Source organism: Papaver somniferum, chromosome 7 (assembly GCF_003573695.1).
Source record: "Papaver somniferum cultivar HN1 chromosome 7, ASM357369v1, whole genome shotgun sequence".
Taxonomy (NCBI): Eukaryota; Viridiplantae; Streptophyta; class Magnoliopsida; order Ranunculales; family Papaveraceae; genus Papaver; species Papaver somniferum.
The window spans coordinates 153,519,587-153,546,503 of record NC_039364.1 but is presented as its reverse complement, the minus strand read 5'-3'; the positions used below and the strand labels follow the sequence as shown (position 1 = coordinate 153,546,503).

The window sequence follows — 26,917 nt, the reverse complement described above, 5'->3', positions numbered from 1 at the left end:
CTTGATAAACCAATCTGTCTCACACAGAAAAGTCTATTGAATAGATAAATCTGTCTCCCACAGAAATACCTAAGAGTTTTGTTCCGTATTTTGATAAATCAAGGTGAACAGGAACCAATTGATACATCGGTCTTATATTCCCGAAGAACAACTTAGTAATATCAATCACCTCACAATAATCTTAATCATATGGTAGCGAAACAAGATATTGTGGAATCACAAACGATGAGACGAAGATGTTTGTGACTACTTTTTATCTTGCCTATCGAAGATTAAATCTCGAGCAAATCTTAGAAAAGATAGTACTCAATACGATAGAAAACAGGAAGATCAGAACACGTAACTACAGAGAAAATAGTTGGGTCTGGCTTCACAATCCCAATGAAATCTTCAAGTCGTTAACCTACATGGTTTTGGGAAAACCTAAAGTTAAAGGAGAATCGACTCTAGTCGCAACTAGTATCACACATGAGGTGTGGGGATTATGTTTCCCATTTGCTAGAGTTCTCCCTTACATAGTCTTCAAATCAGGGTTTGCAATCAATGCTACCTTGGTAACAAAGCATTCAATATTCACCGTTAGATGAAGACCTGATTGGACTTACGCTAATATCTTTTGAGCGTTAGATTGAACTTAGCTTGTTACAGACAAATAAAAAGTGACTTCATTTAGATATGAGTAACCGTACCTAAACGTGTGCACCTTGTTGGCTTAACAATAGTCAACCGAAGTTAGTCATATGAACACTTTCATATCAACCTTATTCATCTCAACCATAACTAGTTCAAATGACTCAAATGAAACTAGTTCTAGAGTACTCTCATAGAAGTGTACAAGACACAATTGAAGCAAAATCGATTTTGTTTCACTTGAATCAATTCATGAACATTATAGTCACGGTTTGCAAAAGATTGCATTTTTTTAATAAAAATGTATTAGTTCATGAATAAAACGATTTTAGAATATAACCTACTCAAGTATGCTAACGGGTACGCATACTTAAGTGTCCGGACTAAGTTTGGGTTCGCCAGTATGCGAACGGGTACTCATACCTCCAAAATCAGTTGAATTTCCCGGAACTAAACTTATGCCAGTACGCATTCATTAACCAACCAATACGTATACGGGTATGCATATTATGGTTCCCGGACTTGGAATAACATGCGACAGTTTAGCATACAAGTACCCATACTGTGTGATATCCAATCATGGTTAATTGTTCTAAACTCCCATTTCAATCATTGAAACATTCTTAGAAGACGAAAATAGCTGCCTCACACAAACTATTAGCTTCAAAGCAATTTTCAAGTGATCGAATAATCAATACGAAACATTTCAAGTCTACATCAAATGATTGTTTCACACAAATCATGTAAAATTTTACCAGGAGATTCTCACATGATCATATTTTGACTTTCGTCAAGAATATAAGATGAACTTGGTTAAAGCGAAAGCTTACTAACAGATATTTCGAGAAATATGTAAGCGAGTTAAACTCAACTCGAAATATCAAATGTGTATAATCGAAATATATATAGCTATACAATTTTTTTCTCAAATAGAAGATAGAGCAGATAGAATTTTTAGTGATAAATGAGTTCAAGTCGCCACATACCTTTTGTTGATGAAGTTCCACAAGCTCCCCTTAGTAGTTCTTCGTCTTCAATCGATGAATGCCGTGAAGTCTAATGCTAAACTACACTTACTATCCTAATCCGAGACTTAGCTATAAGTAGACTACAAATCAAGACTGATAGATTTGGAAACTAAACTTGAGATAGAAACGCTTGCAAGTTCGACCGAGCAGTGCTCTAACAATCTCCCCCTTTGTCAATTTTAGTGACAAAACAATCAATACATATGGATAACAAAATAAATAAACTTTGTAGCTTCTCATCCAAATGTTTGATTTCCTTGGTTCTTCAACATTACTCGAAATCTTCATCACTTCCAAGTATTCCAGTGATTCTGAACGTGTTCAACTCAGTATCATAGTTTTTGAAAATCCGTAGCTATAACAATACATAAAAACAAGATGTTTTCGTATTGTTATACATTATCATAGTATTATTACACAACATCAAAGTCCAATTGTATCACAACTTTGACAACAATACTATGGTGATATGTATCACTCTCCCTTAGTCAATACCATCTCATATGAAAACCACTCCCCCTTATATAATGATCCGTAAACCATATGTACTTGTAGTGTGAACTACACATTAATTCTCCCCCTTTTTGTCAATATAAATTGGCAAAGGTACGAAAACTAGTGGGATCATGATGAAATTCTCATAGAGATTCTTCATGACTAAAATAAAACATATCAACTTTAATCAGATGCAATCATACAGTCGAAACTAAATGCATTCATCAAAGAGTTAATAGAGATACAAGAAAACTTATACAATGTTCCACAGCCGCAATCCCCACAAAGATTTGACAATTAATCACAATTTCAAATAAGAACTCTCCCCCACAAAATGTCATTCCCGAAAGAACAACACGAGCGACCCTACTTTTGCAAGAAAAGAAGGATTTCTTTATGATCTCGTTATTGCTCGTGTTCTACCGAGCTATGCTCTAACACATGGAATCTGTCTGAAGGAATCCTCCTGAAAAGTTAGAACAAAATCTCCTTGATTTTTTTGAAAATTGGATAAAATCACTTATAGGATTCCTTTATATTGAGCTACTTGGTGTGTATAAAGCTTGTTGGTTCAACAATTTCTTTTTCGATTACCCTAAAATAAAAAGAGTTGGAAATTTCTTAGGAAACATTTTAAACTGATTTTCACATTTTGTAAATTCATAAAGTATAAAAACATGACTATTTACGTTCTTATAGGAGATCCTTTAAGACTAGAGCATCCCATATATACATGATATCTTGTTAACAACTTATTAGCCCATATTCATATTATTTATTTCAATAATTCTAGACTGACCGCGAAAAATCATGTGGTTAGATCCAAGAGTTGAAAGTTAAAAAATAGGATCCACAATCTCATGGTTTTGGTGTCAGATTAATTCCATGTTCCCTAAAAGGGTTCATGGAAGTATTTTGTTGGTTTGTCCTTATTAATTTAGTTAAATGTATGAGGAAAAGTATATATGTAAGTTTTGTAAACTTTCCCGCTGAGGTTACCTAGTAGTTTAAAGGCTTGTTGTACATTCTAATCGTAGCGTGATTCATTAAAAGTGAATTAATCTTGCTCGCAAAATCTAGATTTGGTGGTATTTGATAGGAGCTTAATTGACCTCATTCCACTATCAGTTTACCTTGATTTATTTATAGTCTTCGTGCATTTCTTATGTTATTATGTTAGAGTTTCTAATTTTATAGGAGTTATGAATCAAATCAACAAAAGGATAAATGCTTCAATAAAATAAAATTAAAAAAAAAAAAAAAAAAAAAGATGATGAAGAATTTGCTTAGTTTCAGTACAAATTGAATATGTTAAAAGGAGAAGTACCTAAATTGAATATTTAATATCCATGAGAGGATTTGGGCAGTCCTCAACAAATGTAACCCAATTTTTTTAAAAAGTGAAGTTTAAAGTACATGTTTATTTAAAATAATCGAGTAGGTCGGAACCTAAAACCTTGTTGATTATCTTATTGTAAGTTTTTGAAAAATTTCGTGATCCTTGAATGTTTGAATCAGTTAAGTCTCCCAAGACTTAGCCGATTCTGAAAAGTTTCTAAAGGCAATTTTCAAGCCCCAAAATCGTCCAGCTTTTGACATTGCAACCTAGTTGATTCTAGAAGGTGCGTGTTACACGATTTTGGCGTCTAAATTAAGGAAACATGGTCACAATAGGATTATAAGTCCTATACCCATAAGAGCTATATAAGAAGATATCTAAGACTCAAGAGAACACACAGCAAGTACCCCACAACGATACAAAGGTAAGAGAAAGTATATTATAGTTTGCCATTTAAGGGAAAAACCATGTTGGGAGGACTTCGAAGTCATAGACATGATGATTCAATAAATAAACTAGGTTTTATTCTTTATGATCTCGTTAACCATCGCTTGTGTTCTACTACATATAATTTCTTTTATGATTGTAGTTTTTTCTTTTTTAAATGGTCAATTGAATGAGCATGAACACATACCAAAATCTATATATAAGGGTTTGTAGATGAGTAATTATAGGAAAACCTAACAATAAGTAATAAGTAGCACCACGTAGTTGTTAAAGACGGGATGTTGTCATGCAAGTGCAAGTAGAGCATAACTTGAGCGGCTCTTGCACTAAGTTGCTTTGAATGAGCTATTTTAGAAAACTGTTGCTTTCGATGAACTAAAACTGGTCATCTCTTGATCCAAATGTGTAGAGAAAGTATTCTAGTGGGGATCTTGCATCTGTTTCCTGATGATATAAGAGAAATTCTCTTACTATCTTCGCGGTGCGCTACTTAATGATATAAGGATATTTTCTTGGTAAAAAAAGAGATGATAAGATGAATTTGATTTGTTAAGTGATCTTATATGTAGTGATGGATAACGGTTTCTTAACTATTTTTTCGTCTTATAATTTAACTTCAAGGTTAAAATCTTCAAATGTATTTTTGGTTTAATAAGGTTAGAAAAAGTAAGTACACAATCACAATCATTGTGAAATAAAACGTGTTTGATACTATGATGGTTACCATAAAATTTCAAAAATATTTGTTGATTTAACACCCATCAATACCTAGATGTGATAATGGTTGTCGAATATCTGAAGCCTACATGAAGGTTTATTTGTCTATAAAATGAAAATTGTAACGTATGAACCCCTAATATTTAGACATCGTAGCGGTATATCGTCTATTGAAAATTTCACTAGAAAAGTCATCGAAAAGATGTCATCAACTCAAAACCGGTGATAGGTCGGCTACATTGGATTTATCCGATTGTAGAAATTGGGAAATCGGTTAAATTACATTTAATTGATGTTTTTTGTGTTTGGATATCACATGCAATCGATTTTACAAATAAATTTGATGAATTGGAATACGTAGTTAGTGGGTTTGTTATAATTGGTTAGGTTAGATAATTGGAAATAAAAATATGATTTGAAGTAAATTAGGTTTTATATAAGGAAGGATTAGTTGGGTAATTTCAAAACACCAAGGAACATTTAGTCATTTTGATTCCCCTAGGCCATCCCTTATTCCAGTACCCTAAAAAAAACATAAAGAAAAGCATTATTTTAAAGGAAACACAAACAAAGTATTGAAAGATCAATTAGATAATAGAGACACCTTTGACAAGTCATTCAATTTTATTGTTCGTCGGATTGCGTATCTATATCATATTGGTACTCAGTGATGCAAATATCATATAGTTGTATTAGCGAGACTAACTGAAACAACCAATCCTGGTTGAACTAAATGTTTCTATCCAGTTGCATTATCGTCATGCATCATATCAAAATTTCATTATATGTTTAAATACTCTTACATGTAAAATAGATAATTTAAGTTAAATAGATTCATTATCGGACCCGAAATATTATTACGGTTTAAATACATTACTATAATATTATCGAAATTACACAACTACATATTTCATTTACAAAAAGGAGGCAGCTTGTAGGTTTCTGTATGCACACTTTTTGTTGTTGTTTTGTTTTCATGGTGTTGTTGTTTACTCGTGCAAGGTTTAAGTTAGCTAATTGTAGTTGTGCGTTGCTTGTCAGTTTGTTTTAGAGATGACTCCATGTTTCTCAGGTTGTATCCCTTTGGCGTTTCTCTTTGTTGTTTCATCAATAAAGTTTTAGCCTTTTAAATCAAAAAAAAAATTCTCCAACATGCATCAATATTCCTCGCACACATATAACATGCATTTTTTCGCGTGTGTTGGGATATACTATATATTGGAAAATTTAGGTTAATAGAGAGGATGAAACACAATCAAAGATGATATACTTCTTACTTCAAGCCCTATGAAAGATTTCTTTTAGACAATTATTCGATCATTGCAATCAACTGGAAACTACAAGCGGTCGACATGTGAGATAATACCTTCACGATACAATGAAGCTTTTAACTACGTAATTGGATTCAAGGTTCGTACCCCTTGATCCATCCAAGAACGCACGAGAGAAAATAAAAAAGAATTAATGTGTTTGAAAGAGAAACCATCACCACTTTTTATGGGGGTTTTCATACCCTTGAGATGCATGTTCATCGCCAACAGACACCTTCAAAATGCATAAGTTTTGGAAAAACTGATACTACTGTACATAATTAGAACAGAAAACCTTAATCTCTCTCTCTCTCTTTTTATCCGCTAGAGTAAAAACTTTAGAAAGTGGCCTTATGTTGGCTGAAATATGCTCCTTTGGAGTGGTTTTGAGTCGATCTTGGTACTGTAAACATCTTTTGGGTTTTACTTTTTTCTTTTTTGAATCTTTGGATGAGATTTTATGCAAATCAAATAGTTTTAAAGTAGTTATTATGGTGGTGGTGTTGTGAACAATATAATAGTAAAGCTTTTAGGGTTCCTTCAATTTGTTTCATACGCTTGCATGTTAATGCGGTACTTTCTACTTATCTTGTTAGTTTGGTGGTGGAGTTAGATCTAATCTTAGTTTGTTTTTTTCCAAGTCTTATTCTGTTATTGTTGAGTAGCGTAACTTGTAGTGGTGGTGCTTGTTGGAAGTTATTGGTGCTGATTTAACATGATAGTGGTGTTCATTTGTGTGGTGGTTGATGTGTTGTTTTGTTGGGTTTGCTTGCATTTCTGTTATTTCCTCTCGAAGTTATTGAAGGAAAGTGATGATTCTCGCTCGGGATACGATGTGGTCGGGCCACATCGTTTAAGTATGTGGACCCTCTTTGTTTATTTACACGTATGTTAAATTAGTTTTAAACAAAAAAGAACTCCTACTTTTTCTCTAAAAAAAATATGAAAAGTTAGTTCCCTAAAAAGTAGCCCATCTAAATCCCCCGAAATAATAAGAAAACTATCACTTTTCAAGACGTGTCAAACAAATAAGATGGGCCACATAATCAAACGATGTGGCCCGACCACACCGTAGCCGCTCCGGATGATTCTCATACTGATGGAGAATAGATTGTGGTGGTGATGCCTCTTTTACTGTGGTTGCGTTGATTGGTAGCAACTGATTTCTTTGTGATGGTGGTGGTTCTCAGAGATGGCGGTGACGGCCACTAGGGTTTCTGAGGTTGACGAGTTGTGATGGTGATAGCGGGTTAGATTTTGAATTGAGCTTATTTGGTATAAATGAGCTTTAGTCTTCTTTAAGTTGTATTGAATAAATGTTTGTTTTTGTAAGTAAAGGTTGTTATAGTAACTATGTATATATTGTTCCTTTAGATGAGTATTGTTTAGTTCATTGATTATTGGAATCGGTTGTTCTTGGGAAGAAATATTAGGTGCCACATTGCAATTTGCTCCTTCAATTGTTGTTCCCGCATGTAATGTAACCTACTCTTTGACCTTCAATACCTTTGTTCCAAAATAAAAATAAAAATAGAATATTCAACATATACGACACCTAGAAATATCCATAGCCATTAATAAAAAAAAAACAGAAAAAAAGATGAAGAACAGTTGATCAAAAAAAAAATCAGTTAACATTAATTTTTCCCCAATACCATTAATTAACATTCAACAATTATGCAATATCCCATCAAATGAAAGAATTAGATCAGTCTCAACTTCAACTCAACAATTTTTTTTTTACAGTAGTAGCAGAGATTTGTGACAAAGAAAAAACTGACTCAGGATGACTCAGTAAACACTTCAGTCGTTATAGATGGAAAATTTTCTTCTTGACACAGCAAACTAAGATGCGTAACACATTCACTATTGAGATTCAACGTATTTACAAGAAAAAAAATGAAAATTTTCATTTACGAATTTCAATTTTTTATAGAGAACGAGACAAATAATGGAAAAACTGATAGAGTAGAAACCGATTCTTAACTCTATCCATTTATCTCGCTGAGTTACAGACACCCAATACTTACTTGAGATGAGATATAAATTGGTGGACAAACAAAAATATCAGATTCTTGATACTTACTTGAATCAGAAATGAAGTGGAAGGAGGTGGTGAAGGCGTGTAGAACTGTAGAAGTGGGGAGGAGAAAAAACGGAAAAGAAAAAATATCTAAAATGTTAAGAGGTTGTTTGGTAACTATTATTTTAATTGATTATCAACTTATAATCCATTAAGCAGATTTTAATGGATTCTATAAGCGTTTGGTAACCATTATAATAATTGTTTATTTTAATCATAATTGAAAAATCCATTATTTCCATAAATAAGAAAAAGTTGTTTTGAAAATTTATTATAATCAATTATTTTTCTAAGGAACTCAAATTTCTTTTTTTCTTCTTTTTTTCTCTAAATTATCAAGAGGGACAAAAAAACAACATATGACTAAAAAAATATCCTAGATTATTGTTCTTTCCTCTCCTTTTTGAGATCATCGTTCTAAGATAATAAATTATCTGAAAAAAGTGTTTGGAAAAATTTAATTTTAAAATGATTATATCAAAATCATTTATCAATTTATAATTATCTATAATCATAAATTTTACCAAACAAGGCCTAAGTTTAGGGATTTTATATTGAAAATGGGCAGGATCAAAGTGAAACAAATATAAGGTAATTCAGATAAGTTTTAGTCCAGTTTGACGTAAATGTAACTTTCGATCCGGTCAATTTCTTAGTTGCCCCCACTCCAACCCACACCGCACGTGGTCATCTTTGACGGCATTACACTGCTGTAGCAGTCATCTAGTGAATAATGTTAGACCTGATCCGGCCATTTCATTTATATACATAGCTCATATCTTTTTTTAACTTTTAAAGTGTTCCAAAGAAAACCAAACAACATGTTAGAGATGCATGAATTTGCCGAGCTTGAATTTTAAAAAGGTACCTACAAAGTACATAGAGTTGTTTAGTCACAAGGTACACAGAATTGTTTAGTCATATGATATGATGGAAACCATTTTGTAGTTTGCATGTGAACTTATAATTTTTATCCCCGAAGTTATTATGATAATGATGATTTGAAAGTAAATCTTGACCATCAAATCAAAAAAATAAAGCTCACCTGCCTTTCCCTTGCCTTTGGGATGACAGAAGGAAGAGCTAAGCATTGTGTGGGTCTTACTAAAACAATGCACACAAAAACGAAAAAAGTACATAGAAAGAATCTAAACATATGGGTTCAAAAAGATAGTTGTACACTTATTAGGAGCCGCCAACTGTGGTAAAGAATATTCTATTTCTAGTTTTGTCAGATCGAACATTACCTATCCCCACCACCAAACAAAAATTGTTATTGGTTCGTTCGTTCTATAATCTCTGTCATCTTCTTGATCCAATCGCACAAAAGAATTAGATCTTGCGTAAAAATTAAGCACGATTCAAGAGCATTTTGGTCCAGTTATTATCTAGCTAGTAATAATCAATTTTGATGCTTGCAGCGTGATTTAGAGATGCTTGGAAACAATCGTAGTACTAGAACCTCAACAAAAGAGGAAAATGAAAAATGTTAGTTAAACATTAATCCGACTGTGACATTTGATTGTCTATCGAATGAATGTAGGACCACTCTCCCGCTCGAGTGTCATTTCACTTAATATTTGTCCGTTGGGGTAGGGTGTGCCGGTGTGGCCTGGGTTTCTAATGTCCCACTTTAGTTATAACCGGTGACTAATAGTAAGGTCTTAGGCCCCTTCCTATGGGTGCGGCAAACCTAAGAGTTTGCCATTTAAGCACCCACTATGGAGGGGGTAAACTGGCCTGGCTAAGTGGCAAATTTGTTACTTAGCCAGGCCAGGTCAAGTTTCCAACAAGCGGTCGAGTCTACACCGTTAGGTGTTAACTACACCGCTGGCGGCTCCTTTAAGACCGGCCGGTTTAGTTTGCACCGCTGAGTATAATCTGATCCAACAGCCATAAGTTTTCCCCTAAAATATCATATTCCTCTACCATTTTAACTCACACCTTCTCTTCTCTACTTTTCACATTTGTTAATCTAAAACAAATTTCATCATCTAACTATTTCATTCACTTGTATTGTACAATTTCTTTAATATGTCTCAATCTAATACTCAATCTAAACAACACAAGAAGAAGATTAGGGGTCCAAAATTTACCGTAGCCGAAGATGAAATCATTTGCAGAAACTATGTGTTCTTTACACAAGATAGTATCGATGGCGCCAGTCCACAATTTACCAAGTTGTAGGATAACATATTTGCTAACTTTCGAAACGAAACTATGAACATCAACGAGCGTGAATGCAAATGGATTGTCCGGTCGCTTTGTTACAATCAACGCCCAAGTTGCCATGTATGTCGTTGCTCTAATGCAAGCTGCTCGTGGTCGAGAGAGCGGTCTTGTCAATGTTGATGTCGAACGAAAGTTCCGAACTGATTGGCACCATAAACATGGGAACAATTTTGCTTATGAAAGTCATTATCATATTTTGAAAGTGTTGCCTAAATATAATCCAGAATTGTTAGCAAACATGCAGAATGTACCTGCAAGTTCACCATACACTTCTTCACCTTCAACGCCAGCTTCACAACCATCTCAATCATCTCACCCCCCTTCAGATAATCCATTTTCTTCACCAGAAACAACAATTCCAACTTGAATGTCAATACTGCAATTAAGAGAAAATTATTAGGAAGAAATGGAGCAAGAGCAGCGAGAAAAGCTTCCCAAGAAGGAGAAGCAAGTGAAGGAGGTAGTAGTACTATTGAAACTTTGATAAAGCATCAGAAGGTCGTCGAAAAACAAAGAGTTGTAGATCGCAAGTTCTTGACTAAGGAGATGAAAAAACATCGACTAACCCAAGAAAAATTTGTTTCAGACTATGGTAAGAATAAGATTCTAAATGCAAACACCGAAAAAATGAATCCCAGACAATTCATGGCATGGGAGATGGAGATGGACAGATTAATAGAGGAATTGGAAGAAAAAAGAAACAAGATAAACATGGAAAAACAATTTGGGGTTCAAGCTGAAGATGAGGATGATAAAGACGACGATGAAGTAGTGCCACTTAACTAATTAATGTATCAACTTTAATTTTAATGAATATGTAGTAGTTTGGTCATGGTGAATGAAATAGTTCTGGTTTTTTCATTACAAATTCTACTTTTTCATTACATTAAAACTTAAACTAATTTTTTTGCAGTACATTAAAACTTAAACTTGACAACATCCATGAAAACATTATTAATCTTAACATCCCATACGAGTTATTAAAAACTCCTTAAGAATTTGTTAATGCGCTTCGTATTCGAAATCTTTTCGTTTCCATCTTCGCCACTCGTCTCGAGTTCGTATTCCCAATTCCGCATTAGCCTCACCTCTAAGACGGTATCGAGTGACAATCCTTTTCATAGATATAAAATCCACAAGCTCTTTTTTTATATCCATGAATCGGCAAAACAAAGCAGCACGATCCTGGTTATGAGGATTACATGTCTCTGTGCAGAAAGCATCATGAATTTTACCCAAATAACTCATACTAGGTAAACCGTTCATCCGTCGTTCTTCACCTCTCTTCGGGTAGTGCATTACATAGTTTCTACAAAGAGATAAATCTTCATCTTCAGTGAATCTAGGATCATCCATAATTTAACCAGAAAGTAGAGAATTTTTTGTAGAGAAGTGATGTTTGTAGAGAAGTGATGTGTGAGTTTGAAATGGATGAAGTGAAGGATTTATAAGGAATGCTAGCGGTTGAGTCTAGACCGCTAGCGATGAAGTCTAGACCGCTACTTTTAATGACCGTTAAAAAATTTAAACTTAAAAAACAACTATAAAACAAAATTATGGAACAACAAATGAAACATAAACAAATTAAATAAATAAAAATAAATAACAAATGAAACAATAATAAAAAAACAAAAAAAAATGAAACAAACACTACTCAATTCGTCCCCCATCTCTTCCAAACTCAGCCCACAAACTCGCTCTGAGATCTTCCCTCAACCTGTTATACAAAGTTCTGTTCTCAATATGACTGGTCATTTGCGCATAGTTTCTTGCAGGTAATCCTCTAGCTGGTATAATCTCAGGCCTTAAGTCTTCATCTTGATGGTTAGTCCAATTCTTATTACGACGGGTCTTCTGGATAACCATGTTATGCATAATGATGCAAGTCAGCATAGTCTTATGCATTTCACGAGAACTTAAACCTGATAAGGCCCACAAACGATTGCGAACTTCCGCTTTAGAATTCCAAAAGCTCGTTCCACATCCTTTCTCAGATTCATTTGTTTACTATTGAAATACGAGTATGAACGACCCATTTCACCGGCAGGTGGCTGACGGTAACATTGAACTAAAGTTGACCATTTTGGATAAATTCCATCTGCAAGATAATAACCATGAGTGTAGTGATTCCCGTTGATACTGAAATTTACCTGAGGAGAAATTCCATACTTTAAAATCTTCAAACAAAGGCGATTTGTGTAAAACATTTATATCGTTTTGAGATCCCGGGAGACCAAAAAAAGCGTGCCATATCCAACAATCATAAGAAGCAGCAGCCTCAAGGATCACTGTTGGTTTTGCGTAGTGACACTTATACTGACCGGCCCAATAGGTAGGGCATCCGATCCATACCCAATGCATGCAGTAAAGACTACCCAGCATTCGAGGAAATCCTCTTTCCTGATTCTGCTTTAATATTTCTCTAACATCTGCATCAGTTGGTTTTCGTAAATAGGTAGGACCAAAATGATTAATCATTGTTTCGCAAAACAATGCAAGATACTTGTATGCAGTTGTTTTACCAATGCGAAGGTACTCATCATTAGAATATGGAGGTCTCCATATCCTAAAATCCTCAAAGCCGAAGTAACCTTTTGTTCAGGAATATGACCCTTAATATTCAGTGCATCATACTGATAATTAAATTGAGGTTCTACCTGACAAAGCTCACCAATAATCATTAGCACCAAATGTCTGGGCATGCGGAATCGGCCTTGGAAATTTTCATCAGAGAACACACAGTCAGGTAGAAAATAATCGTGCATCAGCTTCTCGTGCCATTCATCCCGACCCCGGTACGTATATCTTCTTGTGAAGACTTCTCTTGGCTCTGGATCTCTAGGTATTTGCCCTGATGAATATAGCTGCATCAAGTTGTTGGTTAGTTCTTTATCTTCATCTGACTCATCATCAATTTGATTCAACGCCTGAACGAATATTCGTTGTCGTTCTTCAAATCGATCCATAAGAATACGCACTTCTTCGTCAGAAGAATCCATATCCATTGAGTTGAAAAAAAAAAATTAAACAGATGATTAAGGTACAAAAGAGTGAGTAAGATAGAGTTAATGAGAAAATTAGGTGTGATTAAATTGAATTGAATGGGGTGAATTTATAGGGAAACGTGGGGGGTTCATAGCCGTTATTTCACTATTTGATAACCGACTATTACAAGACCGACCGGTGTTTAAAAGACCGCTAGCGGTCGAGTCTCGACCCCTAATGATCTTCTTAAGGCCGGTCGGTCTTTTCTCAACCGTTCGTTGGAGACTCGATCGCTTATATTTTCTCCCATAATGGTTCGGCCAGTTTGCCAGGCCAGTTGGCATGACAAATGGAGGGTTTAGCCTATTGCCATAGGAACCGGCCTTAAAAGATATTAAGAATACAAATGAAACCAGACTATTATTTCAAAACACAGAGAATAATAAATATTATTAACAATATCGTGGTATATATATCCACTGTGCGAGTTGGAAATTTATTATTAACAACAAATTTTTGTTTTTTTTTTCTTCTTCTTTTGTAGACTACTTTATGAATTCTAGATTTAGGAACTCTTAAGATTCAAATCCTAACCTCTCTTGTGGTAAGGAGTATGAGAACCATGAAAAAATTTCATGTCAAAAACCCCCAAGTATAAACAGATAATTTTCGAACTCTTTTATTATTTTTTCACTTATCCTCATGCTTATGAATCTTTGATGAAAAGCACCTCGCAGTTGGTAATATCCATCTTCGATATATAATTGGTACGCTTGGTTATTTTGGATTATTTGAATTTTCTTAAAGATAATGATATTAAAATATTAGGTAAATATTGGGTGGTAATAGTCGGCCTCCATTATCACGATTTCCAATGTGATTGTTCAACCACCTCCTCCAAGAAGTTCTCCAACACTGCAGTACCCACGAATCAGCATATCCACGCTCATTGATTCCCAAGTTGTCGGGAAGTAATCCAGATGCTGTCCTCCAAGAGTTGGGTTCTTTTACTTCTGAGCCCTACTCCTAACCTTCCCTTATGCGCCACGTTATACTCCTTTCACAAAAGTTCTTTGCACCGCCAAGATCTTACTCGTCATCTTCACCAAGTTCTTCTACCAGAGCATCCAATTCTATTGCTTCCAGCTTACCTTAGTGTTATAAAATGTGGGTCAAGTTGATTTAAAGACTGGCTGAGTTTGTGCGCATTGCGGAATCTCACCGCCAGCCAAGTGGTAAATTGGCTTTGTGTTCATATTATTTGACTTAAAAATCCTTAAATTTCCAATCTTTACGAGCACATGGAAAGTAAAAGTTGTGGAAGTGTCTTATAATTTGATTCGTTCCACACTTGAAACTTACAGTTATTAATTAGGAAATAGAATTTGCTAAACAACTAGCACCCAAGCTAACTAATTTCCAGCAACCTCCAGCAGCGACAGATCTCACACTCTAAGGCAGCATGTGGTGCTAGACTGCTAGTTGTATAGCAAGTCTAGGATTGAAGCTTTCCCAAGAAAAAAAACATAAAAATAGAAAAATGGTGCCAATTGCATCATATGTATCGAGCAAGCCCAACGAGAGCCGGTTTTATTACACTTTTGGAAAGCATTGGGCTTCATACAAGTTTTACTATTTTTTTGAACCGTTTTTTCTTTTTTCTTTTTTTTTGGGACTACTCAAAAATGGAGGGGACTACTTTGTGATAGGAATGTCTACCCTATATTTATAAGGGCTGTCCTAAAGTGTGGAAATGACTAACCTACCCTTCACCTATATATAATCACCTCCTCCCATCACCACCGCCGCTCACCACCACCTACCACCACCGACCACCTCAAATCACCACCACCGCCACCTCTATATATTTAAATCATTAACAAAACAAAATCAAAACCAAAATTATAACAAATCCATTACTTTCATTCATTTTCTGTTGAAAAAATGAGAAGTAATCATCAAAATGAGTTGAAAATGGAAGTTACAGAGAGAAGATTGACTAGGAATTATGTGAAAAATTTTGTCGAACTAGCCGAACTCAACTTTAATGGAGGTTTTTGTTTTCAGAGAAAAATTCGGTTAGGACGAAAAAAAATGTCCAAGCCGAACTTATAGTTCGGTTACATCGAAAAAAGTTCGATTATGCCACAAAAAGATCGGTTACATTGCAATTTTTTTCTCCTAACCGAACTTTTCTCTGAAAAACCTGCATACTGAGTTCGGTTACGTTGCAATTTTTTTTCCTAGACGAACTCCTATTTAAGTTACGTCGCAATTTTCTTCTCCTAACCGAACTTTTCTCTGAAAGAAAAAACTCCATTAAAGCTGAGTTCGTGTGTTTTCAGAAATATTAGTCAAACTACACTTACAGATGAGTTCGGCTACCTGTTCTTCAGATGTCGTAGCCAAACTTTTTTAACCAAACCGAAATCAATTTGTAAATTGTTCATTTTTAGGAATGTTTTGACCAATTCAAGCACCATTAACTAAATTTGAAGTATCCGTGAGTACCCAAAACATCATATTCTTGTTGTGGCTCTCTTAAAGAAAAAGATCTTAACTTTTTTCTTTCAAAACCCTCATCTTCATTATCATCTTCATCTTCTCCCTCTCAATAATTCTTCTTTTGAAAAAAAATTAACCTATTAATTTAATCTCACTAATCATTACCCTAATTTAATTACCAAGGACAAGTTTGGTATTGAAAAAGAACTTAGATAAGGGGTGATTCATTATTACTTCTAATATCCATCCAAAAAAATGGAGAATAGTCCCCCATCATTTTTGAGTAGTCCCCAAAAAAAAAAACGGTTCATTTTTCAAGAAACTATAAAGGTTACTTCGATGTGTTGTTCTTTCTAGGTCGAGGAAATTTGGGAAAATATTTTGAACTCAGCGCTCCGAGTTCAAAATTGCATTTGCGGCTCCATAATCGTAGGATGTGGTAGATATGACATCAACAAACTGCAAACTTAACCACAGTTATCTATCCGTATTTTTCTTCACATGCGCATCTTTTCCAATATATTTCCTATACCCAAAGAATCCCAAGTTTTCAAATTATTTTTGGCGCCAAAGATGAATGTCAAGGCTCCAAAAAACTGCACGCAATACACAATAACGCTCGAACTTTGGAGAAAATTGCAAGAGATGATTACAGGTTTCATTTTGATGTTATTACTTCTAACGCTCTAACAGACTGCAATAAGCTCATTAGTAAAGAAAGTTGCAATAAGCCTTACTGTATCCATCAAAACATGAAACTCCAACGGAAAGAGTCACTCATAAAATGACCACCAAAACATAAAACTCCCAAGAAACTTAAAATGTATTCATGGTATCCACCATCGGTTGTGTCGACCTTTTCCGGAACATCATCAGTGGACGTATTATCCCTGTCTTCTTCCGGAACATCATCAGTGGACGTATTATCCCTGTCTTCTTCCGGAAAAGAATAGTTTTCAATACGAACCATAACCTAACCTGATTCATTGAAAACAATTGAAATACAAGTTAAAATGTTGGTTTCATAGAATTCAATTATATAGATGATTGAGAGGAAAAAGAAAAAGATGTATATTCTGAATATAAAACAAATCAAAATCAAAATCAAGAAACAAACTTAACTAATGCTACCAACTAAAATCACTTATGGTGGTCTTGATTGGAATAGCACTTAGTTGTATCGCAGTGGTTCCATACAACCAGAAGTTATTCCTATACCATCATTAACCAATATGGTTCACTTGGTAAACTAAGTGATAAAAAAAGAGAGCGTTTGTGATGAATAGAAGAAAATTACCAGTAGTAAGGTACCGAGATAAAAGCTTTGTTTTCGTGATTTTATTTCTGGAACATCAAGTTCTTATTTAGGATTAATGTCAGGTTTTCCAAAAAGAAGTTAAGAATTGCGAGCCAAATTCTCGTATACAATCCGCGAAATATCTTGGAATATACGTAGATGCATAAAAATCCGGCTAGATAACCGTAGTTTAGTTTGCAGTTTGATGATGTCATATCTACCAAATCCTACAATTATGGATCCGCGAATTCAACTTTTGAACTCGCGCTGCGAGTTCAAAATATTTTCCGGAAATTTGAGCTACTTTCAAGAGACGAATTCAGTAGGACACACGGTAAGCTTGAGTAAATGAGAAGACAAAATAAAAACGAATTTTAATTTATACTTGCAAATTACTATTGAATTTGTGATGGAAAACTCAAACATCATCATCAACAACAACAGGACTGTATGAAACTAAGCTGGGCTCCAACTCCTTTCTGTGTCACAAAAAGGAGTTGCAAAGGGAAAAAAGAAGTATACAGAAAATAAGGAGCAATGAATCGGTTGCGTAATCGCCAGAATTTTTAGGTGTAGAGAACTTGCATAGAAAGACTACCAAACTTGTCACTCAACTTGTTATGTTTGCACTAGTAAACTGTTACGACAATGTAGTTTGCAGAGTCTATATTTACTAAAACAAAAATCAACCACGGGTGAATCTGTTGAGATCATATAGAGTTTGCAGAATCAATAACTAAACAAGACAAACACAACGAAAAAATACTTCATTCGAGACAAAAGTTGTTATTTTAACTTATGAATTCTGTTCGAATTGAAGGAAGAAACATATCATGATTTGAAACATAAGACGAGGGAATCAGGGAATATGGAGGAGAAGATTCCCTGTTGGCAGGTAAATAGACTTCCACAGCATAAATTAGAAATCAAATGCCTAAATTCACTTTCCACAAAACAACAAATACTTTCTACAATATCATATCTAGAAGGTTTTCCTTCTTTACTCCTAGAGGGAAAAAAGATTCAATGGATAAATATCAAAAAGAGAAATAAGAACAAGCATACAGACTCATCATTCTGAGACCACATTACCGAACTGCCATGGATTGAACTCGATTGATCTGACGTCAACGTCGTCATCAGTAGCATCTGAGCTATCGACTGCAGCCCGATGTTCCATATATTTACCATTGAATTGGTAAACTTCCAAGTCACCCCAAGGTGTAGGAGTAACTTCACCAGACATGTCAAACCATCTTGGAATGAACTTTTGATCCTTGGCTTCTCGACTCCTCTTTTCCGCTCTCTGCCTTTCCTCGAGACTGGGGAAATTTATCATAAAGATGTTAAAACAAAAATGTCATCTTCCTACATAAACAGGTCAAACATAAATTTAAACAATAGCATCTCTCTTCCTGCATGTTTATTAATTACTAAAGGCATGGTTGAATTGCTCAATGAGCGTCGTCTTTCTAGGGCAATACTTTATAATGGTATGGCTGGACCAGAAATATTAAATTTTGCATTTATTTACGTTTCACAGTCAAGTGACAGAGATAACATTAAGTTCCACAAGAAAAAGCCAGAGAGAAGGAGAGAAAGAGACAGACCTGCTTTTCTCCGCACCAGCTTTAGATAGATCACCCTTCTCAAGAGCATATCTATCCGGACGCAGACGAGAGTCTGATGCCAACAGTTTCCTTGGTGCAGTGTCTAAGCTGTTTATTTTATGGGCAAAATGTGTGTACTGGAATTTGTCATTTGGTGGAACTTCAGCAACTCTCCAGACCTGTATAACAACCCCAAATAATTTTAAGATAGTGCACCAAGCCACCAACCTAGCAATTACTCCAATCATCAACAAATAAATGACAGGATAACTGAATTACAAAATGCAAAGAGGGTAGCACTGAAATACTGAATGATAAGCCGAAGGAATAACAATTGTATGATATACCATATGCAACGTACTTTTAATCATCACTCGTGCTTGCACATTTACCATTGAACTAACTTCAGTCAAACGAAACTAACCTCCTTTAGTTCGGTGCCTGATTGGGGCTCGCCTTCCAGATCACATGGTTGATAGCTCATGTACTCATTCCATTTACCAGTCATCAGAATTTTGGGTTCCTCCGCAGCATTATACACGTATCCGTCTACTTCGTACCGACCAGCCCTGAAATCAGTGGAGAACTTCATAAATGAGTTGCCATAACAATATCAGGAAGACATTGAGAGACATGAGCATCACATAATAGCCAATCTTTAATATGTATACTGAAAATATATGCTCAAGTACCATATATAACAATCAAAATAACGCGAATTAGTCATCCTGGAAGCTCATTACTGAAAACAACATACCCGAACCAACCACATGGTTGGAAGTATAGGACAACTTTGTCTCCAGTAGTCAAGTTTGTCATGATCATCTCCCCTGGAGAGTCCACCCAAGTACGACCAAATATAAGGTTATTAACTTTAGTGGGAGGGGGGACCAAATCTATGACAACACCGTCTCTTTTAAGTGTCACTCGTGTCCTGCATAACAAATCAACGGTAAATTAGCACCCCGTGGGAAGAAATGACTTAAATGAAACAACGAGCTACACAAAATAAAAGTCTAATTTTCTCTAGGAATAAGAGATGCTACTTAATAATACAGGATAAGAAAACTGAAGTTAAAAAAAAACAAAATTTCGAAAGTAGTGATCCATATAAAGTCAGCAATAGTCATGGGACTTAAACTTTGAAGTAACGAAAATAACAGATGAGAAGTTGGAATCGGCTTTTGGACAAGTACAGGTGTAATGCTTATTACGCCCAAAGTAAGAACAAAACACATGGAGTTTAGGAGGGTGTTGAGTTGGTTGTCACTGACAGGGGGGATTACACTTGACACTAAGCTATAATGTGATTTACAAATGGCATATAACATTCTTGTAAGTGTGGACAAAGTTAGTTTATCAGGCTCACCTTCCAACGGGGTAGACATCAAGAGAATTCCCCAAAAATTTGGTCTTCAACTTGGACGTTACATCATAAGCAAAGTGTTCATTTTCAGCATGTCCAGCACTCATTGGAGGATGATGACTCACCTGAAATGAAAACCTTCAGAGGCTTAAACTATGAACAGAAACATTGTAAGCAGTATCGAGATTTTTATGTGAACAAAGAAGAAACAAATTTCTCAAGTTCTACAAGTAGACAAACTCACCTGCTCTGACATAAATGTGACTCCACCATGATTAGCCAATTCATAAGTTTCACCCAGTATAGGGTTAAAAGGCTTCCAGGTTCTTTGGTAGGCATAGTAGACAGATATTGCCCATGATGCTGCAGTCAATAACCATGACTCTCGTTAACTTAAATGGTATAATGCACCCTAAAAAAACCCGCCAGAGGTACGTGCATGTACCATGTTTAGAATTTAAAACAAGAGAAGACTTACAAGTATACACCAAACGCATATAGGGATCTTCGCATTGATCTGCCTTATCTAACAAGTGGGAGTACTCCATCAACTGCAAGCAAGATTAATGTTATTCGAATCCAAGAATACAAGCTAGGCGACAGATACGCAGCAATCAAGAACCAAACATACCTCTGCCATTTTCTGAAGCATCGTCATTGGCTCAAAAATGAGCACAGGTAGAGTGACCATAGATGTAACATCTGATCCTATATATTTCTGCATCATTCTCCAGTAACTATCTCTATCCTGTGGACAAGGAAAACAAAAGGGTTCAAAACATGAACTCATATGAAATGCCCAGATACCACCTCATGACTTGATCATTTAATAGACTCATCCAGAATTTAAGTAACACGGGCAACACATACCTCTTGCTTCCATCGTCCTTTATGTGCTTCTTCTTCTGCATCTTCTGTTCCACCTTCTGGATTTATAACTTCAAGCCCTTCAATCCCAAGAGCCCTAGACAATCAAATTAATCAAAAACATGCGACAAGGCACACTAATGAAATCAGTAAAACTAATAACGTCCAGCTGATAAAACAAATCAATACACCAAGATTCACGAATACAGTGAAAATTCAAATTTGAAATGACATTACAAATTCCTAGAGTGATTAGTTGCAGTTGCAATCAAGTTAATCTATTAAAATTTAATCAAAATACACAAGAGGATACATAATAAATCAAAATTACCCGTTAACAGATTTGTGCATAGCAGTACCAAAATTTGATAAACTAGAAGCAATGGAAGCGAAGAAACCGCCACCACCTTGTTTCTGATCTTTGGAAGACATATTTGAAAGTGATAACTAGATCTGTGAAGTACGATGATCACAAAGATCTATGATCTTATTATAGAGAATAAGAGTAAGAGAGAGGAGAAGTGAAAGGACCTAGGAGGAGATTGATTCTCTTCTCGTTATGTAATACAAATAACCAAGAGATGAGAGAGAAAAGAAAATGATTAATAAAATAAACTGAAAAAAAAGTGAGGAATGATTACACACAGCGAGGATGAATAGGGTGGAACCTCGTTGGCGGTTCTATTGTTTGAAGATGATGAAGATCTAATTATTTTTCATTTTTTTCTTACAAAAATGAAATTGACCAGTACTGTGAATTAAGTGGGGTGCAACAAAGACTAACCCTCTATGCAGAGGCTAACCTCTATTAGCCTTTATATAGTGGTGGGTCCCATTTATTTGGTGTTTGTTTTTTCCACCATCTCTATAAAAATAGAGGCAAATCTCTATCTATATAGAGGAAATCAAATAGCACCAATGAGGTGCTATCTTTGAGCCTCTACCTCTATTAAACCTTCCGATGACTAATATATCCTCGAACAAACTTATAATGTCTAAAAATAATTCCTTAATTTAAAATCTAAAATTTTACATGTTTCAAGAAAAGTGATACTTTCGCCCGTTTCAGAAAAAAGGATATTTTCGCGCTGTTTCAGAAAAAAGTGATATTTTGCTCCGTTGCAGAAAAAGTGACACTTTAGCCCCATTTCAGAAAAAGTGATACTTCCCCCGTTTCAGAAAAAGTGATACTTTCACGCCGTTTCAGAAAAAGTGATATTTTCGCCCCGTTTCAGAAAAAGTGATACTTTCGCATGCTTCAGAAAAAGTGATACTTTCGCGCCGTTTCAGACAAAGTGATATTTTTGCTCCATGTTTCAGAAAAAGTGATTTTTTCCATGTTTCAGAAAAAGTGATATTTTTGCCCTGTTTCAGAAAAAGTGAAAATTTTGCCCCGTTTCAGAAATAGTGATATTTTCGTTCTGTTTCAGAAAAAGTTATGTTTTTGCCCCGTTTCAGAAAAAGTGATTTTTGCCCTGTTTCAGAAAAGGTGATTTTTTTTTTTTCCGTTTCAGAAAAAGTGATACTTTCGCCCGTTTCAGATAAAGTGATACTTTCGCCCGTTTCAGATAAAGTGATATTTTTGATCCGTTTCAGAAAAAGTGATATTTTTACCCCGTTTCAGAAAAAAGTTATACTTTCGCTCCGTTTCAGAAAAAGTGAACATCTTTAGTTGTATTTTCTAATACATTTTTTTCCTTTTGGAATTTTTGAACATCTTTGGTTGTAATGGATATTCATGGATTTTTTGAATATTATAAGCGTAAAATGAGAAATATATAAAATTGGCTACACAATATAGAGTTGTTAGATAGTGGTCAAACAAACATGATTTTAAGAGAGATTATATAGTGATATTTATATAGATATAGAGGTAAACCTCTATATAGAACCCTCTACCTATATAGAGGAAAAAACAAACGTGTTGTAAGAAACAAATTTAATTACTTAGACTATTTACGGGGTGCAAAACTCGTATATTTGGTTTGGGTTTGCACACCTGACTAATGTGGGCCTAGGCCAATTATTTGGGTCCCCTCACGGGATGATAAAAAAATTCATTAGAAATAAATTTCACGTAACCCTTTATCCAACTATTATCTAACTACTCAGTTTATCCCTGATTAATTAGTGTTAACTATTCGTATTAGGTGTTAATTATGTTTTAGATATGAGATCAACTAATGTTAAATCGATCTTCAAAACATCAAACAACCTAAAAATTTTGTTTTTTTCATAAACAGTACCCAGAATCGGTTTACGTTCATGCACTCGTAAACCGATTCTGGGTTGGTGTTTTCGAAATTAGTAGAGGACTTCTAGAATCGGTTAAAGTGTGCACAGAAAAAATCCGATTACTAGAGTCGAGGTTTTTAAGGACATATATAAACCGATTGTTATCTTTCATAAGATTTTTTTTTCATTCATTTGAACATCGTAGGAGTCACGGATGCATTTAGCACATGCATCAAGACTTTAAACCCCTATGCGATCCTAGTGGACGAGTTATAGTCTCGTGAGGGTTTACATAGAGGTCTACCCACAAAACCTACACAAAAACTTCTAAAACCATCAATCTTCGTCGGAGGAATTCGAGTCCGATTAACCAACCATAAAGTGCGGGCAATACTCCAGAATTTTAGATACCATGAAGTGATGATAGCTTGCATCGAATGCGAATGATTCCCCCTTTTCCTCCAAGTAGTGCGCTTTCACTACCTAGCGTTACAAAAACACAACACAAACTTACTTAGTTAGTGGTGTTTCATTGGGAGATAAAACAACATGGATTACATAAAATAAACCACAAAAGTACTTACAAATTGTTCAATGGACAAGCTAAAGTGGCTAGCGTTCAAAATCCGATGTTTAATAGATAAATAAGCAAGTATTGCACTTTCAATGACTTGGTGCCTAGCATGGATTTGTTGAACACTTCTTCCATTTGGATTCCCAAAATCTTTCCTATATTTGTTATGGACCTTTGTCCAAAAGGTTTCGGCATCCACCCTTACGGAGGACTGATTTTTAATTCGAGTTTCCGCGTACCATGCTTTGGTGATGGATAGATCTTCATTTGAATCAAATGATGCCATTGTTGTAAGTAGATGTATTGGGAGAGTTAGAAAGATTAGATTATGATATGAGCTTTGGAGAGTATATGCAAATATATGTGTGTTGTTTTGTGGAGGTATGGAGTGAGAGGGAATAGAATGAGCAATTTTGGGGCAAATGGGGTACAAGGATGAACTCTCTATATACAGAGAAAGGCCCCAACGACTATTTTTTTTTTAAGTGAAATAATTTGGAACAATCGGTCTTCTCGAAGGTCCAAAAAATCGGATTGTGTTTTTATGCCACCAAAAATCGGTCTTTATTTTGACCTACATAAACCGATTAAAGACATGTAAAAAATTCGAATTCTCACCAACACTAATTGGTTTTTATAAATGCACATGTGATCCGATTCTAGCTTGAAAAATATACAGAAAAAACAACATTTCTAAGGCATGAAGAATCGGATTATATATACTGATTTTCTGATGGACCCTCAACAATCAGATTATGTTGACATATCGAGTAGACCGATTTTGGGCATGTGTTTTGGTAACAGAATTGTTGAGCATGCATAAACTTGTTTTACGATACACATGATTATAATTAAAACTTTAAGTGCATTAAGTTCAAACCAGGATCATCCAAAATATAAACCTTAACCATCCCAAAAGAGTGTTAAAAACTTAAAACTTAAATAACCAAGTCTTAAAACCTTAAACTTTTAATACCTAAAACTTAAACTTATAAATCATGGAGCACCAGCATCAGGAGCAGCAACGCCAGGAGCATTTGCAGCAGCAGCACCACCACCACCAGCACCAGCATCAAGATAACCAGCTTATACATCATCCATGGCTTGATATTTATCCATTTCTTCAAACATAAATTCCAAATGTATGTGGCAGTCCCTCTCAGCTGAAATCAAATCCCACATTCTCCTCGCGAACCTGATGACCTCATGGATCTCTTTTAGTGCAAGCTTGTCTACCAGTGCGAGTGCTTTCTCCAGACAGGTGTCACACCCATATACAAACTTGTATAGGCTTCTTTCTGGCACGGGTTGTGGTGCCCTGTGAATGTACTCATGGGTGAGATCTCGAGAGTAAAATGATAAGTGTCCGAAGTCCATATCTACACAAAAAACAAAAATCAAGTTAACAATCGATACATAATTAAACATATGTAATCCGATTCTCAACAACAAAACACACAGGAACGTCAAACATAAACAATCGGTTTATGTGATACATATATAAAAACCGATTATGAAATGGAATCTGAAGGGACAATTCCACAATCGGTACATTAACAAGCAAATAAAGTCCGATTGTGGAAACATGGAGTTAAAAAAAAAAAAAGTACCCGGAATCTGTTTATACTAATGCACTTATAAACCGATTCTGGTGATGTCTTTTCATATTCCTATTTCGTATACAAAATAGGTCGATGTTAATCATCATATAAACCGATTACTCTGCATATTCTTCATGGTCGAAAAACAAAATCCAAAATCGGTTTATTCGATATGTCAACATAAACCGATTCTGGGTAAGATCAGAGATTTTGGTTTTCAAAAATCGAAAATTTAAACATGTAAATCAATGAAGAAATGCGAATTTAGAACGGATTGATGGAGATTTACCTTTTTCTTGGTTGGATCGAAGATCGTTGGAGAATATGATGAAATTTTTTTTGATTAGGGTTTTCATAATTTGGAAAGATTAAGATGAAAATAGAAAGTTTTGTTGATTTATGTTTTTATGTTTTTGGATTTTGCTGAAAATGGTAAGGATTAATATTTACATGGGTTAGTTTTAGGAATTAATTTAGGGGTAAATTAGACTTTTTCAGAAGTTTGGAACCCCATATCCATTTGGTGGAGTGGGAAGGGAAATTTGATAGGCCCCAAATAATTAGCCTAGGCCCCAATTTATCCAGGTTTGCAAATCATAAGTCTAGTGGAGATTTTGGGTTTCGGCATAGTCCTAGCCCTCAAGTTTTTTTTTTTAAACACAAGAGATTGATTTTAATTAAACTTGATCAGAGTTTACAAAAGATATATCCTCCAAAAGCTGGGCATTAATAATGCCCAAAGGGTTTGCAGAACAAACTTTAGTTACTCTATCTACTCTAGCATGTTTTGAGAAAATGTCAGCTATTTTATTACACTCTTTCGGTACAAAGCAACATTTCCAAGAGCTAAATAAATTTAAAAAACTCTTTGATCTCTAGGATCATATTATGCAATCTCCAATCAATATTGAGATTTTTATTGTTTACAACATCCACCACCAGCTTAGAGTCCAGTTCAATGCGTACAACCTTTTTTCCTTGGTCCTGCCTCCCAAAGTCCTTTACACTCTATCTGCTCTGCACTGTCAACTACTTCTAGGTAGATTAATATGGAGCTCCTGTGGGTACCTGCAAAGTCACGTATAGTCAGACCAATACCACCAGAGTTTGTTAAATCGTTATAACTGCCATCACAATTAACAGTAATAACATCAGCAGGAGAGGGAAGCCAGTGAAGGTTTCCCTTATTAATTCTTGTCACAGTAGGAACACTCTTGTTGGGTCTTGTTTCATGTTCTGAGATGTTCTTTCTGCAGTTGAAGATAAGTTGATCCGGGAAAAAAACTTTCTTCTGAAATACCGTACCACGTCTTGTTGTCCAAATGGTCCACGCTATTATAGCTACTCTGCATATATCTTCTTCCATGATATGATTTCCCTGAAGTTTATCAAACTACTCACAAAGCCACTCTTCAAGAGATAAATTGTTATTGGAACGAAGATTCAATACTGCGAACCAAAAAACTTTGGAGACATGACAATTTCTATTAATATGAGAAGGAGTTTCCCGAACTTGATAGAAAAAGGGGCAGCACATATTTAAATCTTGAACCATATTTACCAACTTGTCTCTGGTAGGAAGAACGTTTCTAACAC

At 35.1% G+C, this 26,917-nt stretch overlaps 1 protein-coding gene across 1 annotated transcript; it reads right to left on the bottom strand.

Annotated features, from left to right (window-relative positions):
• Positions 1-17,838: 17,838 nt before the first annotated feature.
• On the bottom strand, positions 17,839-21,665 carry LOC113298800 (oxysterol-binding protein-related protein 3C-like). The gene is made up of 10 exons (XM_026547631.1): positions 21,243-21,665; positions 20,915-21,008; positions 20,676-20,792; positions 20,523-20,595; positions 20,289-20,407; positions 20,048-20,169; positions 19,436-19,612; positions 19,103-19,247; positions 18,679-18,857; positions 17,839-18,390 (listed from the first exon to the last, which is right to left on the bottom strand). The coding sequence occupies exons 1-10, from the start codon at positions 21,341-21,343 to the stop codon at positions 18,141-18,143; spliced, it is 1,377 nt and encodes a 458-aa protein (XP_026403416.1). The 5' UTR covers positions 21,344-21,665; the 3' UTR covers positions 17,839-18,140.
• Positions 21,666-26,917: the final 5,252 nt, after the last annotated feature.

Bases quoted from the DNA above. Each gene is read 5' to 3' on its own strand.
- LOC113298800 (XM_026547631.1), bottom strand. From the start codon at position 21,343: ATGTCTTCCAAAGATCAGAAACAAGGTGGTGGCGGTTTCTTCGCTTCC. The intron at 20,170-20,288 runs GTGAGTTTGTCT...TTTTCATTTCAG, and splicing joins TCACATTTATGTCAGAGCAG to GTGAGTCATCATCCTCCAAT. The intron at 19,613-20,047 runs GTGAGCCTGATA...TTTGTTATGCAG, and splicing joins GATGTCTACCCCGTTGGAAG to GACACGAGTGACACTTAAAA.